At 44.8% G+C, this 14,687-nt stretch overlaps 2 protein-coding genes across 2 annotated transcripts; one reads left to right on the top strand and one right to left on the bottom strand.

Annotated features, from left to right (window-relative positions):
• Positions 1 to 8,015: 8,015 nt before the first annotated feature.
• Positions 8,016 to 9,758, top strand: PHALS_10285 (Phosphatidylinositol-4-phosphate 5-kinase and related FYVE finger-containing proteins; the record flags this gene model as incomplete). Its single annotated transcript, XM_024725680.1, has 1 exon — positions 8,016 to 9,758. The coding sequence occupies one exon, from the start codon at positions 8,016 to 8,018 to the stop codon at positions 9,756 to 9,758; it is 1,743 nt and encodes a 580-aa protein (XP_024576433.1).
• Positions 9,759 to 9,900: 142 nt separating this feature from the next.
• PHALS_10284 (uncharacterized protein) lies at positions 9,901 to 12,132 on the bottom strand (the record flags this gene model as incomplete). Its single annotated transcript, XM_024725679.1, has 1 exon — positions 9,901 to 12,132. The coding sequence occupies one exon, from the start codon at positions 12,130 to 12,132 to the stop codon at positions 9,901 to 9,903; it is 2,232 nt and encodes a 743-aa protein (XP_024576432.1).
• Between the last annotated feature and the right edge of the window lie 2,555 nt (positions 12,133 to 14,687).

Below are 14,687 nucleotides of genomic sequence, written 5' to 3'. Positions count from 1 at the left end.
TTCAATAGTGTAGAATATTATCTAGTTCTGGACATGGATTTAAGATCTCACCCTAAATGTGGCCGAACCAATGCCTAGAGAAGCGTGATAATACCAGCATAGGATGACGTCGAGTTTACTCTTCAAAACGTTCCATTGATCCGCTTCCACCCCGCGTTAGATCGCATAGAATTTCGCTCACCTGCGTAATAACCCGAGGATATTGAATGATAAATTCATTATGTATTGTGCTATGGTCGATGTTTACGAGCAACTTCTAATCTGGAAAAAGACGAACGATTTAGGGGTCAACTTAAAATAACAAAAACTCACGGCCATGCGCTTCTGTTCTGGTGGTACTTTAGCGAGTCATCAACCCACCTCTGACAGCAAATAAAAGAGCTCTTGACGAAAGCATTACCCCGCGATAGCGTCTGTGCTGGACATGTGATTGATTTTAAATTGAAGGCGATGATTTTTGATCGGTGCTTCGAACGAATCCCGGTTGTGAGAAGCGACTGTAAGTCAAAGTCTTAGAATAAGACGAAACTGCGACAGTATATCGTGGTCTTTAGACTGTTTCTCTTGGCGTGCGCTGATGACCGGCTATGAGTCTTTGTATCCTATTCCAAGGTTTATAAGGAGGGGGTAGAATCGACTGACTATTACAAACTCCAATTCCTGATCCAATGGAATTGAAGAGCGACTGTATGTTGCAAGCAGAAGGACTAGCACTCAAATCATACTGGGTGATTTATCCTTGCTACAATTTGGCGGTGCAGCTGGGTCATTGCCACCGTGTGACGTGCTCCATAGATCAAAGAGGTTGCATAGATATGAAATGAAGTAGAGACCGGACGGTTCGACTAGCCTTAACACTCTCCTCACGGCCTCAAGCATACATCTTTTAAGCTGGAAGGATTATTTTGTACTGAGTGTTTTTGAAAAATGCAACATGTCATTCACCGAATGGTACGGTTGGTATGAAAGAACAAGCTAAGCTATTAAATTGCAATCAAAAAATATTTTTGTGTCATCGAGGTAAGTTGCTGAGCACAAAGTCCGAGGCTTCGAAAACTAACCATTTACTGTCTGTCGAGGAGATATTACGACGAGGAGACAGGCGTCTGCCCCTGATCAACGAGTGCGCTATGAGATTAACTTGACTACCCGAATCAATTAGTGCGTAAAATATCAACTGCTCTAACCGTGACATCTTTTATACGTTTTTTCGCGCAAAGAGCGAAGGAATTTTGGTGAGAGAGGCAGTAAATCACACCACTTGGCACCGACAATTTGTGTCGCAGTCAAACGGAAATTTGCGAACTTTGCACGCTAATAAAAAGCAGATCTAGCCACTGCATCCTAGAAAAGATGTGCAGCAGATTAGCATGGTCGATCGTATTTTGTTTAATGCTCGTGACCTGGGTAATTGCGAGTATCAACTGCTTATGAGAGACATTCAGCACTCTTAACAAGATATTCAAAAAATGGCTGTATAAGCCACGGAGGATCTCCAACATATTAGCGATGTTTAATCGTCTGGCGACGCAGTTGTCCAGGCCACGTGCCCATACACAAATCTATTTCGACGAGTTTTGCGTCGATAGTCGGATGTAGAACGGGAAGTTGAGTGTGTAGAACAAAATTAGAACTCACAAGCGGTGCTCAAGTATACGCATGACAGTGCGAATTGCGAAATTCAAAGCGTGTCTTTGGCGAATAAAAAGCAGGCATAATTTGCACAATTGTTGTGCAATCAGTTAGTTGAGCCACATTTACAAGTCCTATTGGGATAAAGGCATCAACGAATTTACCACGTCTTTATTTTGAGTAATCTGCCAGCAGGCGCTGCTTCCAAATTAAACGAATCAAAATGGATCAGAAGACCGACAAATGATTTCGGGTGGTGCGGCAGATAACGTGGCTATGAAATAAACTCTTCTGCATGCCCCGATTCTGTCTCTATCAGAACCAGATGCGCCGCTTTATATCGACTGTGGCACTCAGCCTTTTCCATAGACTGTACCTTACATTATGCACCAGCTTGACTCAAAGCCATTTGTAATCTATACAGATCTACATATACTGATCTTGCACACAGCAACGTCGTCTCCACATTTCACCCATAAAACGACATTACATTTCTTTGTCATATATATTCAAGAGGAAAATGTATTAGCCCGGTGTATGGCGGATGCGCTATCACGTCGCCTAGGAAATATAGTTCACATGCCATGATTTAAACTCCAGTTAGTAAGCAATGAGGCGATTCTTACAACGCACACAAGATATGTTGCGTTGGCTGGGAAGGAAGCAGCTTTTTTAACTGTCATACCGCTCTCAAATAGCGTTCGGTGGCACATTTGCATCGCTATTACTTACTCAAGGTTCGTCATTAACATTAATTCAACGCGTGGCGGTCACTTATGACGAGGACTTCAAGTACAGAATACCGTACGAGGCACAAGACCTGACCACTTTGGAAAAAATAGTACAAACTGCTGACCCGACATATGTAAGTGGGTAAGCGAGTATCTGTGCACGTTTGAAACGTATCCGCGGCAAACCCTTGGCGCATGCGGCGGCACCTTTGATCAGTTTATCGATTTTGCTGAGTACTTTTAGTCAACACGGTCTCGAAAAGACGTGTTCGGTCATTTCAACATTGCCGTCTTTTTGGTCTGTTTGAGCAAGATGGTTCATCCTGTGCTGTCAGCAGTACCGTGCGTGATAAGAATACAGCTAAGATTTCCTCGACAAAATTCTTACCAGCATGTCTTGCCGGTAGTCGTGTGTCGGATTGAGATCCGCGCTACAGAGAAAAGCTTTGGTAACGTATGAATCATCAGATTAGGCATGTCAGCCGCTGACCATCGACAAACAGATGGTCAGGCAAAGAGCTCTGATCGGTAGGTGGAGAATACGGATCGAAGTACTTGCGTGAAAAAAATGCGCCGCAGGAGTGGATTGCTCCAACTCGTTGAGTATTCAATAAATAGTGCTGTGCATAGCTCAAAACTATTAACGCAATTTGTGGCGCCAAACATGAGTCTGGTCTTGGAAGGAGAAGGGCTGTCGATACAATCTGACTTGATACCAGCTTTGCTATACATTGTAGCAAAATTGAGAATTTTATCGTAATGAATTTGAGCGCCATGCGCCAAGATCGCGATTATGTTCAAAAGGATCATGCTGATGTCAAAGAGCGTGCAAAAACCCACATTTTAAGTGGTTATCGCACTATACACCAATATCAAGCAAAACTTCTGTCAGTCTATTTACGGTCGTAGCGACAAAGAAACATAGAGAGAATGCAAACACATTCTGGAATGACATGGACTTGCTAAAGCCATATCCCAACTTCGCTCCTGCAAGCCAATCGGTGCTGCGCTCTCGAATAGACAAAGCAACGCCCCAACCATCCCCTGGAGATTTGCTGCTCCCTGATTTTGCGACGTGATCGTATAGTCTGATTTTCATCTATTCTGGTAAATTGATGTTCACTACGATGATGACGACAATACAACGATAGCGACACGTTTTTCATGTGTCGTAAGCGACTTAATGCGATGAAAAGCTTGGTGAGCATATCTAAAATGAACACCGAGATTCTAGAAGAGATTCGACGTGCTTACTTAACCGGTGGATCCCACGAGAGCAAGTTGTGGGAGGGTCGACCCCCGCCGGCACTGCTCGATGAGCAAGGAATGGACCTCGATCAAAATAATTGGTCAGGGGGCGATGATCTCAGCAGGGCTGAAGCAAAAACTAATTTCCCACCGAAAAAGGCATGGGAGTTTAAGGCTTCAATATAGAGAATTCTGACTTGCAGGTGGAAACTGACCTTTAATAAGTTCAATACATGATCAATTTCTCTGCAGACGAAGAGGCTGTCAATTGCATAACTTAACGTGATAGGGTTCCATCTCGATGTTCGCATCGCGCGTTATACTTTCTAGAGTCAAGCCTGTAAAGACGCGTTAGTCTAGCGTTCACTCCAGTGATGCTGGCTTACAACGATTAGAAGGCTGAGACGACACTTTATCCTCACCAGTGCACGAACCACGCGCTGTATATTCCGGCACTTTTGTCAGCTTTCAGTATTCAAGGTACCGCTCTCATGGAAAAACCATTTTTTTCACCGCTGCTCTTGCTGGTTACCGTAAAACTAATACATCAGAATTTTTATTTGCGGAAACCAGTTATCCTCATGAATGCTAAATTTATTGGTTCTTTCAAAAATATACAAACACATATAAGTGTTCCGTGACTTTTATACGATTGTATTATGTTGTGTTCACATAGTTGTACAAACGTGAAAAGTGTACGGACTTCGGTATCCCCCACCAAGATGTGAGCTACACAGAAAACATATTTCCTTTTCTTCTTAAAACGTAGCTTAAGAAAATGAAGGCTAAATGAACCCACTGCGCGCGGAGTTGCACTCCACTCCATGAAATCAGCATGACTTCCTCCTCAGAGCGTTCCCACGTCGAAGTTCCTACCCGTTATGTACCTCCGAGAAAAGCGCGGTCTATGCGATCCATGCCCTTGAGGCCATACTGAAGTGCTCTCCGAAGAACGCGTCGGAGCGACCCTCCGAATCTTGATTCAGTATCTTAGCCCTCACCTGAAGACACACGGCTTAGCCGTTTACTGACCAGAAGGCATGCACCAAATCCTTTCTGCACGTGATCGAAGCTCTGTTCCTATTTTACGACAGGTAGTAAGTGTTGCCCACCCCGCAGCCAAGCTTACGACAAAGTCCAGCTCGTCACTAATTAATTGGATCTCAGGTCCAGATAGCTCGGTTTGTTCTTCTGAAATCGTGATAGGCACACTAAGAAAGATACATTATTATCGGATGCAGCGAAACGTTTATACAGTATTTGTTTGAATAAACTGATCGTCAATACATGTCAGTCACAACATGCAGATACATCTAGATCCATTTAACCTAAACGCACTCGGTTTGCTACTGGGTGGAGCGGAGCATACAACCCAACCTCTAAGCGTTCGTTAACGCGAACTTTTTAATTCGAAGCTTGTGCAAGTTGCACAACTATCCCATTGCATGCGTGCATGCGTATCTAGCTGTCCTGAAGATACGCTATAAAACACACGTATTTAGTCCACATTGAATCTAGTCGGATTAAGACGCGGTGGCCAGATTGACGACAGTGCTACCAAGTACTACGGATATCGTGCACATTGCACAAAAGGGGTATCTGATTTGAAGCATCGCGTTTCCAAAGCACGTTTTTTTCAAAGCACAGATGATGGTTTCGTATGATCTATCCTGGAGCAAAGCCGAGAGCCTTTTATATAGCTCACGCTGTAAGTTTACTCTTATATTTGACGGCGTATATATATTCAAAACGAAATCAGTTTAAAGTGATGTCAAACCTTCATGTTTCATTGCAACTAAAAATTGTGTCTGTCCTGCCAACCCGCACTGTTAAAGCTGGGTGGCTGGAGGTCCCACCGCCCGAAAAGGCCCCATAGTATAATGCCGGACATGGAACTTGGTTTCAAAAAGGGCGGATAGCTATCAGCATCCAGAACTTAATCCTAGCGTGTGGGTTTCAATAGCTTAAATTCTTCTTTTTTGCCTTGATAGAAGGGATGTCTTGCTGCCTTTTGCATTCGTGGAAGCCTATGATACTGAATGCTTCGTGACGAATAACCTGTCATTAACCGACTGTTCCAGTTGTTTCAAAGCAACACTCTCTTTAATACTGAGATCGTATGAATTGTGTGGCGTAAAGCTAGCAGCCATCATGTCATATAGACATGAAAACGTTGTTTTCCTGACTTTTGATCTTACTCCGCGGGACAATAGTGACAATGTTGTAATGTACGTACACCATCATACCGTAGCTTTGAGAAAGTTTACGTATTCAACAGGTATGACTTGCAGCGGCTAATCTTACACTCACTAAGTCTTCTGTAGTCACAATATTTTTTCAGCCTAATATTTGCTTTCAGAAAACATGCAGATGATTATTTTCCTGTAAAATGAGCTCTAATTGTGCAAGCAAATTTCTAACAATATGAGTCTGCATTACTGTAAAAACCGAAATTGTATAAAGGAAAATGTGAAGCTCATAATCAAAAGAATAAGGTCAATGATAAAGCCAATTTTTCAATCGATGACTACATTTGATGGTGTCATATATGAAAGGTCTGTAAGACGCAATTGTCATCGACAAGACATCGATTGGTAGGGCTGCTTCTCAGGTTTGAAATACGTCGATTTGTCGTGAAAAAAGAGTTGAAGAAACAGTGGTAGGATGGTGGGATCAATCGATTTTTTTTGTTGTAGGATGGATAATTTAGGTAATAGCGAGCGAGTTCAAAGCCGTCAAAGCGGCAAATAGGCTCGGATGTGCAAAGCAACAATCGAGTGTGCTCGCTCACTTTATCCCATAATGCATACTTCAATTCAAATAAAGGTGGATAACAAGCAGGATGAACATGCACCGGTAGAAATCTGTTGATAACAAATCATCAGATAAAGCAAACAGCTTTGTCGCGATGAGCAATCGCAGCAAACATCATTCCGGGACAGTGGAAAAAAGTATATAGTCAGAAATCATTGCGCCGAAGGTCCACATGCTCGATCTATAAGGTCTGGTGAAATTCTAAGCATAAGTGATCACATTTCCATTTAGAATGCCCAGTATATTTTGCAGCAATCTGGTATGTCGAAGACTCCGTTTAAAATTAAATTAACGACGAAGTTGTGGTTACTCTATGAACAAATAATGCATCACATATAAACACCATCAATGACGCAAAGCTCGGTAGTCTAACTTTCAGTCTTCTTCTGTATGCCTAATACTATGTCTGAAGCGTTAGCAAAAATCGTCGACGGAAATTCGACCAAACACGAGTATTTCGTTAGTAATTGAAAGGCGTGGAATATCCGCCATCCGTCTTGATATAAGCAAAAATTTTGTGCGTGTACTTGGAACAAGCATATGGTCTTTGACGCTTATTGCTAAACAGAATTGGTGTTGTCATCAAGTGAGAGAGTCAGATGGAGGCGGGGATAATAATGTGATCTAGTGACTCACAGACGTTGTTGCAGAAACAACGTGGAGGTTTGTCGAAATTGCGTGACCGTCAACGCACGGGTGTAGCTTCAACAAAATCGAGTTCGATTGTCGAGACGCGCCTGCTTAGAACCTAAATTTTACACTGCGTCATTGCGAGCACTTAGGTCAATCGTTGAAAGTGTCTGCTCGATTATCTATGAACTAGCCGTTTCTTTACGAGCAGATGAGACCGTCATACCGATATGGGCCGTCCTCGTACAACATGCGCACCAAATCGCGTGACATGCGATCACAACGGGACACAAGGATACATAAAAGGTCGCTCATGGCATTCATTCATTCATTTCTCGATGATCCGGTTCAAGGCTAGCAAATGAAGACTTAATTATATCCAAATAATCTCAATAAACAAAGTTTTATATCTCTCATGGTGCTTGTAAACTACATCCTGCTGATTCTGGTTCCAGCTGCGTCTAGATTGCGTCGACCACTCGGCAATAAGTGACCATTTTTTGTCATAACGTGTCGACTTCGATGTTCATGCTTACGTCGTATTCGTATCTCCCGCAGCCTTTCGCACGAGCACATGGACCCTTTTGCATTTGTTCATGGATGAATCGATTAGTTCTTTTGGCTTATACGATCGCTGTGTGAGCACTAAATGTTATGTATACATCATACGATTGGTTTTACAATAATGTTAGACTCATTTTGATAATAAGGTAGGTATAGTCGACAGATAGAAAGTACATGCGTACGGACGAACAGCTACTCTGCCGCAATATGGAGCCCTCTTGACGAAAAAAAAAGGTTGCCGTCAAAATAATTAAAGCTACTGCTTTCAAAAGTCGATTTAGACACTCCGGCACTCTCTTTCGCGTCGTGTTGTCGGTGGGTGAGAAATCCGTCCGGACTGCTCACTTTTAATCTAGTCAAGTATTTTATCGTCCAACTCGCTTGACTGAGTCAGCAATGGCAACTCGAAGTCGTCGACCTCGAGGCCTCTCAGCAAATCATGTTAACGAGGAAGAGAGGCTTGAAACCATTCTAAACGACAAGTCTACTTTATTGTCGGTGCGTCTTTTGGGAAAGGAAAACTGGGTCAAGATAGAAGAACGACCCAATTGCTTCTACTGCGCACGCAGATTTCGCCCATTTTCGCTCAAACGTCACTGTCGCTCTTGTGGTGAAATTGTGTGTTCCAATTGTTACCGACGACGAAAAGTGCGCGTAACGTCTACGCTGGAAGTGACGGTACGACTATGTTTTGACTGCATTGATAAAGCTATGCTTGTTGCGGAGAGCGACAGTATTAACGTCGGTGTGCCCGTCATGGAGCGCTTAGAGTCTATTGAGAAAGAAGACGAAACTGAGGTCATGAAAATGCAAAATAGTATCCAAGGCAAAGGGATGAAAAAAAATCAATTGGATAGTACCCAAACTTCCACTTGCACGTCGATCAGTACCCACTTTTCCGACTTCTCAAGTAGCAAGAGTTTAAGCGATGTCGAAAGCGACTTGAACGATACCACCAAATTAATTGACAAAGGCAACTTTTTATCGTCCATCAGTCGAGGACACGGGAAAAACGTCATTGAGTTTCTTACAGAGCACGAACAGTTGAAAATTTACGAAGCTCGAAGACACGAAATCCTCACACAATTGAATGTACTGGACACAGAACCCGAAAAAGAATACGATGCAGTGTGCGAACTCGTGCGACAAGCTCTCGACTGCAACGTGGCTGCCGTCGCTTTCATGGATCAGACACGTCAATGGTACAAGGCACGATATGGCATCGCTCAGGCAGAGTTGCCTCGTGATGTGGCCTTTTGTTCGCAATTGCTGCAAACGTCACTTCCAACAATTGTCATGGACGTCACGAAAGACCCTCGATTTAACCAGAATCCACTGGTTACGGGCTCAGCCAACATTCGCTTCTACGCGTCAACGGCAATCTGTGACCCTACTACCGGTATCGTTATTGGTTCGGTTTTTGTTATGGATCCAAAGCCAAAGCACAAGCTGCCGCTACGAGCGATGGAAGTGCTGTCGTACGCGTCTTCCACCGTTGAAAAAATGCTTCAAGGCGAGTATTCGATACCAAGCCCTCTGTTTATCAAATCAAAAAGTCAATCGTTTTCTAGTCCTTTGAGACGTCGGGAATCAATGCCGTCATTCTCTGAAATAGGCACAGCTTCGCTTCAAAGCGTTCCAGAAGAGCTAGAAGACGGAGATTTTCGCCTCACACTACCTCGCTCAAACACGTCTAGTCTATCATCAACCGGCAGCGTGCGGAGTTCCCGAAGGCGTCATTTACGTCCAAATGCCTTTTCATCTGCTTCGAATGCAATGCCGCGCCACCAACTTCTAGATCCGAGCGTGAAACTTTCCTCCTCCACCTCCACCTCGACTGAAGACGTAACTTCGACCAAGTCGAAGCTCAGTATCGCAGATTTAGTCGGTGTAGAGTCTAGAGAGTCCGCACCAGCCCAAACTGCTCCTATACAGCTTCAAGGTCTTGACATGTCCTGCGCCGAGCTTTTAAACCGCATTACATCGACACAGGAGCTTCTCGCTCAGCAACACCACACGATGATGGGTACGCTTACTCAACACTCGTCGCGTATCAGCATGATCGAAGAGACTGTAAATAGGATTGAGAACATTCTTTCTGCACAACGAACGCAGAGTATACCTCGCCTTTACAAGTAGCAAAAATATAATAAGTTGACTCCATGTTGACTCCATGTAAAATGCCTCAACGAGATGTGTTGATCGCATACCGTACATCCTGAAGTAGTATATTGTCTATACGGGGATGGATGAACACTTGTGACTCATAAAAGCTTTCTTTTTATAGCAATTCATCGCTCGCATTCCCGTCGCTTTCATCATCGTCTTCACACTCATCGTCACCCTTGCAGTATCTATTGTCAATTACCTCACTACCATCGTCGTCAAAGTCACTACAGCTAACATTGTTGCCAGCCTGTTTTGCCATCCCAATGTTGTCTCCATCTCGGAGCACTCCAATATTTAGCAGCTCTTCTTTGTATTTGGTAGTTTCCCTCGCATAGCGAATGCCGTGACGCACATGACGCATCCGAAGCCCCAAATTCAGCCCCCAAGAAGATTGCGGATATGGCTTTTTATGTGGTACAATATAGCCACTGTCCATGTCTTCACAACTACCATGTTCCTTAGCATAAGCTTGAAACGATTTCAGCAAAACGTCGTTCCAGTATTGCTCCGCATATGGCGTGAGTTCTCCTCGCGCACTTACACATGCATGTCGATGTTTGTCATACATTGCAGCTGCTTTTCTTTTGCTTTCTTGAGTTTGAAACGGTAGTAATCCGGTCGTGCGATTGTTATATTGCGTAAGCCACGCGCCTAACTCAAAGTTCTTAGCGATTTTGAGGTACCGTGTATCGTCTGCAGGCACAACAAAATTGCGAGGTACTTTTGCGTCTTCCCCATAGATTTCCTTGAATACTTTAACGCTGGGATCGACAATGTCGCGTTTCGTAGCCGCTGTTGACTTGTAGATACTCCACACAAATCCAATTTTCTCCAAACGATTGCGGTAGACTTCGATTTGTTGTACATGTTGGTGTCGGTTGCGAATGTTGCGTACAGTGTGGCCCAGCTTCGTTCCCCACGACGGACGTGGCCACGTATCATTGGATGGAACGATGAAACCTTGAGGTACATGCGTGTCTCCATACTTTTCTGCGTACATTTCAAGGGCAGGTAGTATACGGTCAACAAAATTGCTTTCAAACGCATTAAATTTAAAGCCAAGAGCTTCCAATTCCGGCAATACATCGGCGACATCAGGATTTCCGCGTCCATTGCGTCGAACCCGCACCACATTCTTGCCTAATTGGTAGCCACGTAAAGTCGAAGGCCAGAAATCGTCTGTCGCAGGTACGACCCACCACAACGGTACGTCGCAGTGATGATACTTGGCTTTATATAGTCGCAGAGCCGGCAAAAAATCTTTGGCCCATTTTCCAAAAAGTGACTCCCACGCGTACCCGAGTTCTTTCAGTTTTGGTTTGTCACTATGCATCTCATCTCTAAAAACGCGGTTCGAGTTAATTGTTTCGACGATGTAGCCAAGTTTCATATTCCACGCACGTTCTGGCCATGGAGCCTCACTGGGAACGACAAAGTCTCTCTGGATAAATGTGTTTCCATACATACGTGGATAAAGCTCCAAACATGGAAGTAAGGCTTCACGCCAAACTTTAAGAGCCAGTCCTTCCTCAAAAAAATCTAATCGCCTCAAATCTTCCATAGCCCGCGGCGTCATGGCATGTTCTTCCATATTGGCTTTCACCTTAGATATAGCACGTCCAAGTCCATATCCCCAGCTAACTTCTGGCCAAAAGGGGTCTTTTGATGGCACAACGAAAGATTTATGAACGGAGCAATGTCCAAAAAATTTTCGGTAGTGTTCCATGGATTTCAAAAGCTGCATTTGCCACTTCCATTGAGTATCACTCCAGATAAAACCCATGGCGTCCAATACTCGCTTTCGTTGCTCTGACAAACCATCAGCAGCGTCACGACGCAATAATTGACATTGAGAGCCGAGTTTTACGCCCCAGGCGGCACGTGGCCACTTGTTGTCACCAATTGGCACTTGAAAATTTTGACGGACGAAAAGATGACCTTCTTTTTCTTGAAAGACCTTAAGTGATGGAATAATTTGCATCTCCCAGACGTAACTCTTCCAGTCGTCGAATGGGAATCCAATGGTGCGAAGTAACTCGCACTTGAACGGACCACAGCGACCACGAGTGAAGAGACGCAAACGATTGCCAAGGTTCATACCCCACGTCTCTTGAGGCCAAGGAAACGCGGCGGCATCCACGTCGGTAGGTGGAGTGGGCACGACAAACTCGTAAGGAACTGTAAAATGACCTTCAAGACGGTAAAATGTCTGCAGAGCAACAAGAAATTCGCGATCACGATCCAACCCGGTCAAATTTTGAGTTTGTGACGCGAAGAGACGGTGCTGCAACGGCGCAGAGTCTCGTCGATAAACCCGCGTACTTAAAGACAACAAGCGCTTCATTGTTAAATGCGTGGATACAATTCAAATAATTTGGCGGTTTTATCAAGTGCGAATATGGAGTAAGAAACGTTATATCAATTATCGTGGACTCTGTTAAACGTATATTAGGTACCTTGCTTTATATTCTAAAATAAAATTCTAAAATTTCAGAAATGTAAATTGAGTTTTTTTTTCAACCACATGTTACCGCATGATGGTACTTTTTCCCCACGGTACTTGTGATCTTTGCTCAAACTTCGAAAAACAAATGTATCATGCAGATGAGCACCATAACAGAGTATGCAGCGAAATTACCGAGAATTTGCACAGAAAAGGCTTTGACTTTAAGTAAAAAGACACGCAGATGCCGAGCGCCTCAAAAGTAATCAGCACAATAAGCTTGATGTGTTTTTTTAGAGCAATCTCTCACAATAACATATTTCTAACCAGATGTGCGTTAGAGCTCATGCCTCTGACTACTCTTTTTAGGAGGTTATCAGCATAATTACAGATACCTCGCTATTCAGAAACATGTTAACAATTCAACCAAACGTAAAGTGAATTTTGCACAATTGTAACAAGCTTATAGCCCAAGTACAAAAGATAGTAAGCTTGGCTCGTTACATCGCCGACGTGATCTATGGATCACACTGGGGCTAACACTTATTTCAATTTTTAAGACACTGCCCAAAAGTATTCGGTCAACGAGCAACCACTGCTCTCGAGGTGTATTTGACCCGGAAGTCCGCTTCGTACACCAACTTGTATGTGATAAGCTGGCGAGGGATTGTGTCGGTTCCGCAAAGCTTGTACTGTAGTTGTGCAAGTAGCTGACTTAGCCTAGCCGCTTCCTCAAATTCTTTGGGAGGAAGATGCTAGCCAACTTTTGCTTTACGGGATCTGACCGCAGCCCATATGTAACAGGGTTACACGTACCCTGGTAACAGGGGTGTGTGTCACACGAGATGTGCATGGTGTGACCATACCCAAGCAAGAATACGGTACGGGGCTAGGTAGCCAGTATTTATGCATGCATTTAGATTTTACTATATATATTTAGTATATTTATGAAAATCTAAACTTTTGAAATTAAGATAAAAATAAATAAAAATCAGTTTTGGATTTGAACCGAAGAGTCAATTAGCCTTGGGAAGGCAATAATTACTCTTGGAGTAAGCGGATTGCGATCCGCTAACTCATACTTAGTTCTTGTAAAGAACGAAAAACTGGTGACCTAAAGCACACTTCCTCAAGCGCTAAACTACGGCAGCTTCGCTGCACTTGGTAGCACTTGTAGTCAATCTACACCTGAGTCGTTTGGACTGATTCTCTGTGAGGATGGAGGAATTTTCCTCTCTTCCCCAGGGCATGCAGGACGGGCTTAATAAGCTGATGTCCTTGCTTGGCCCTGAGGGCGTGCAACACCTTGTAGCACAAGGCCCCGAGACAATCGGTTCGCGTCTAGAGGCGTTTTCAAATTACGAAACGCGCTGCTAGAGCTCCTGCAGCAGAAGATGTCGGCATCATTTGCGTCTTGTCAGTGACGGATGACTTCCCCCGACCTAAGCCGCTCATGGTGAGCGTTAAGGTCTTTGGGGGGAAGGATGGAGCAAAGCTTCTGTTCTGGGTGAGAGAGGTCGAGATGGCCATCGATCGCATCCGCCATGCTCCAAACCGATCAACAGCGCGTGGCGCTAGCCATCTCCAAGGTTGGTGGTCGAGCGCGAGAGTGGGCACTGCCGTGCGGCACTTCGGTCGGAGCTGCGTTTCCCTCCGGGCGTAGCTGAATATGCAGCTCACTCGAGTGCTCTCACCACCTAATCAGACGTATCGCGTGCGATCGCGTTTCCTTGCCGCCCGACAGGGCAACAAGGAATTGGTGAACTTTGTCCAAGAGATGCGTACTCTCATTGCCGGGATGGCAGCAGATCCCCTTCCGGAGGCGGTCACAGTGACCGGCTTTATGGAAGGCCTCCGCACTGGCGTGGCCAGAATGGAAGTCGTCCGAGTGCATCCGTCTTCATTTGAAGAGGCGGTGAATGTGGCATTGAATGCCGAAATCAATATCAAGTCGGCGCGACTTGGTTTGAATGCACACTCCAACAGCTCGTCGAGTGGACCTATGCCCATGGATCGCAGCTATGCTGAGGACGAGGGAGCAGAGCTCCGAGCTGCCGGGCAGCGCGCAAATACACGACGTTGTTTTGTCTGTGGAGACACCCGTCACCCTCGGAACGGTTGCCCCCTGCGCAAGGCGCGTCAAGGTTTTTCGACAACGCCTACCAGACTGGTTCGTCGCGGGGAAACGACACCACTCAGTAGGCGCGGGGCGACCTACTGAAAAAGAACTGAGTTATGTTGAGCCTCAGGGAGGCTTAGGTCAACAGGGCCCAGCTCCGAAGAGCTCTGTGCTCTTAAACACGGAACGTGTATACAAGCCGAGCTTGATGGTCGTGAAGGCGACCGTACAGGGCTTCGAGAAGCCATGGAAAACCCTCATCGATTCTGGGGCGTCGGGCAATTATGCTCGACGGTCCACGATGGAGGGAAGTCAGCTGTATGCTGATGCGCTGAAT

The sequence above is a fragment of the Plasmopara halstedii genome, assembly GCF_900000015.1.
Source record: "Plasmopara halstedii genome assembly, contig: Scaffold_470, whole genome shotgun sequence".
Lineage (NCBI taxonomy): Eukaryota > Oomycota > Peronosporomycetes > Peronosporales > Peronosporaceae > Plasmopara > Plasmopara halstedii.
Note: the sequence above shows the minus strand (reverse complement) of the source record. Positions and strands in the feature narration are given on the sequence as shown.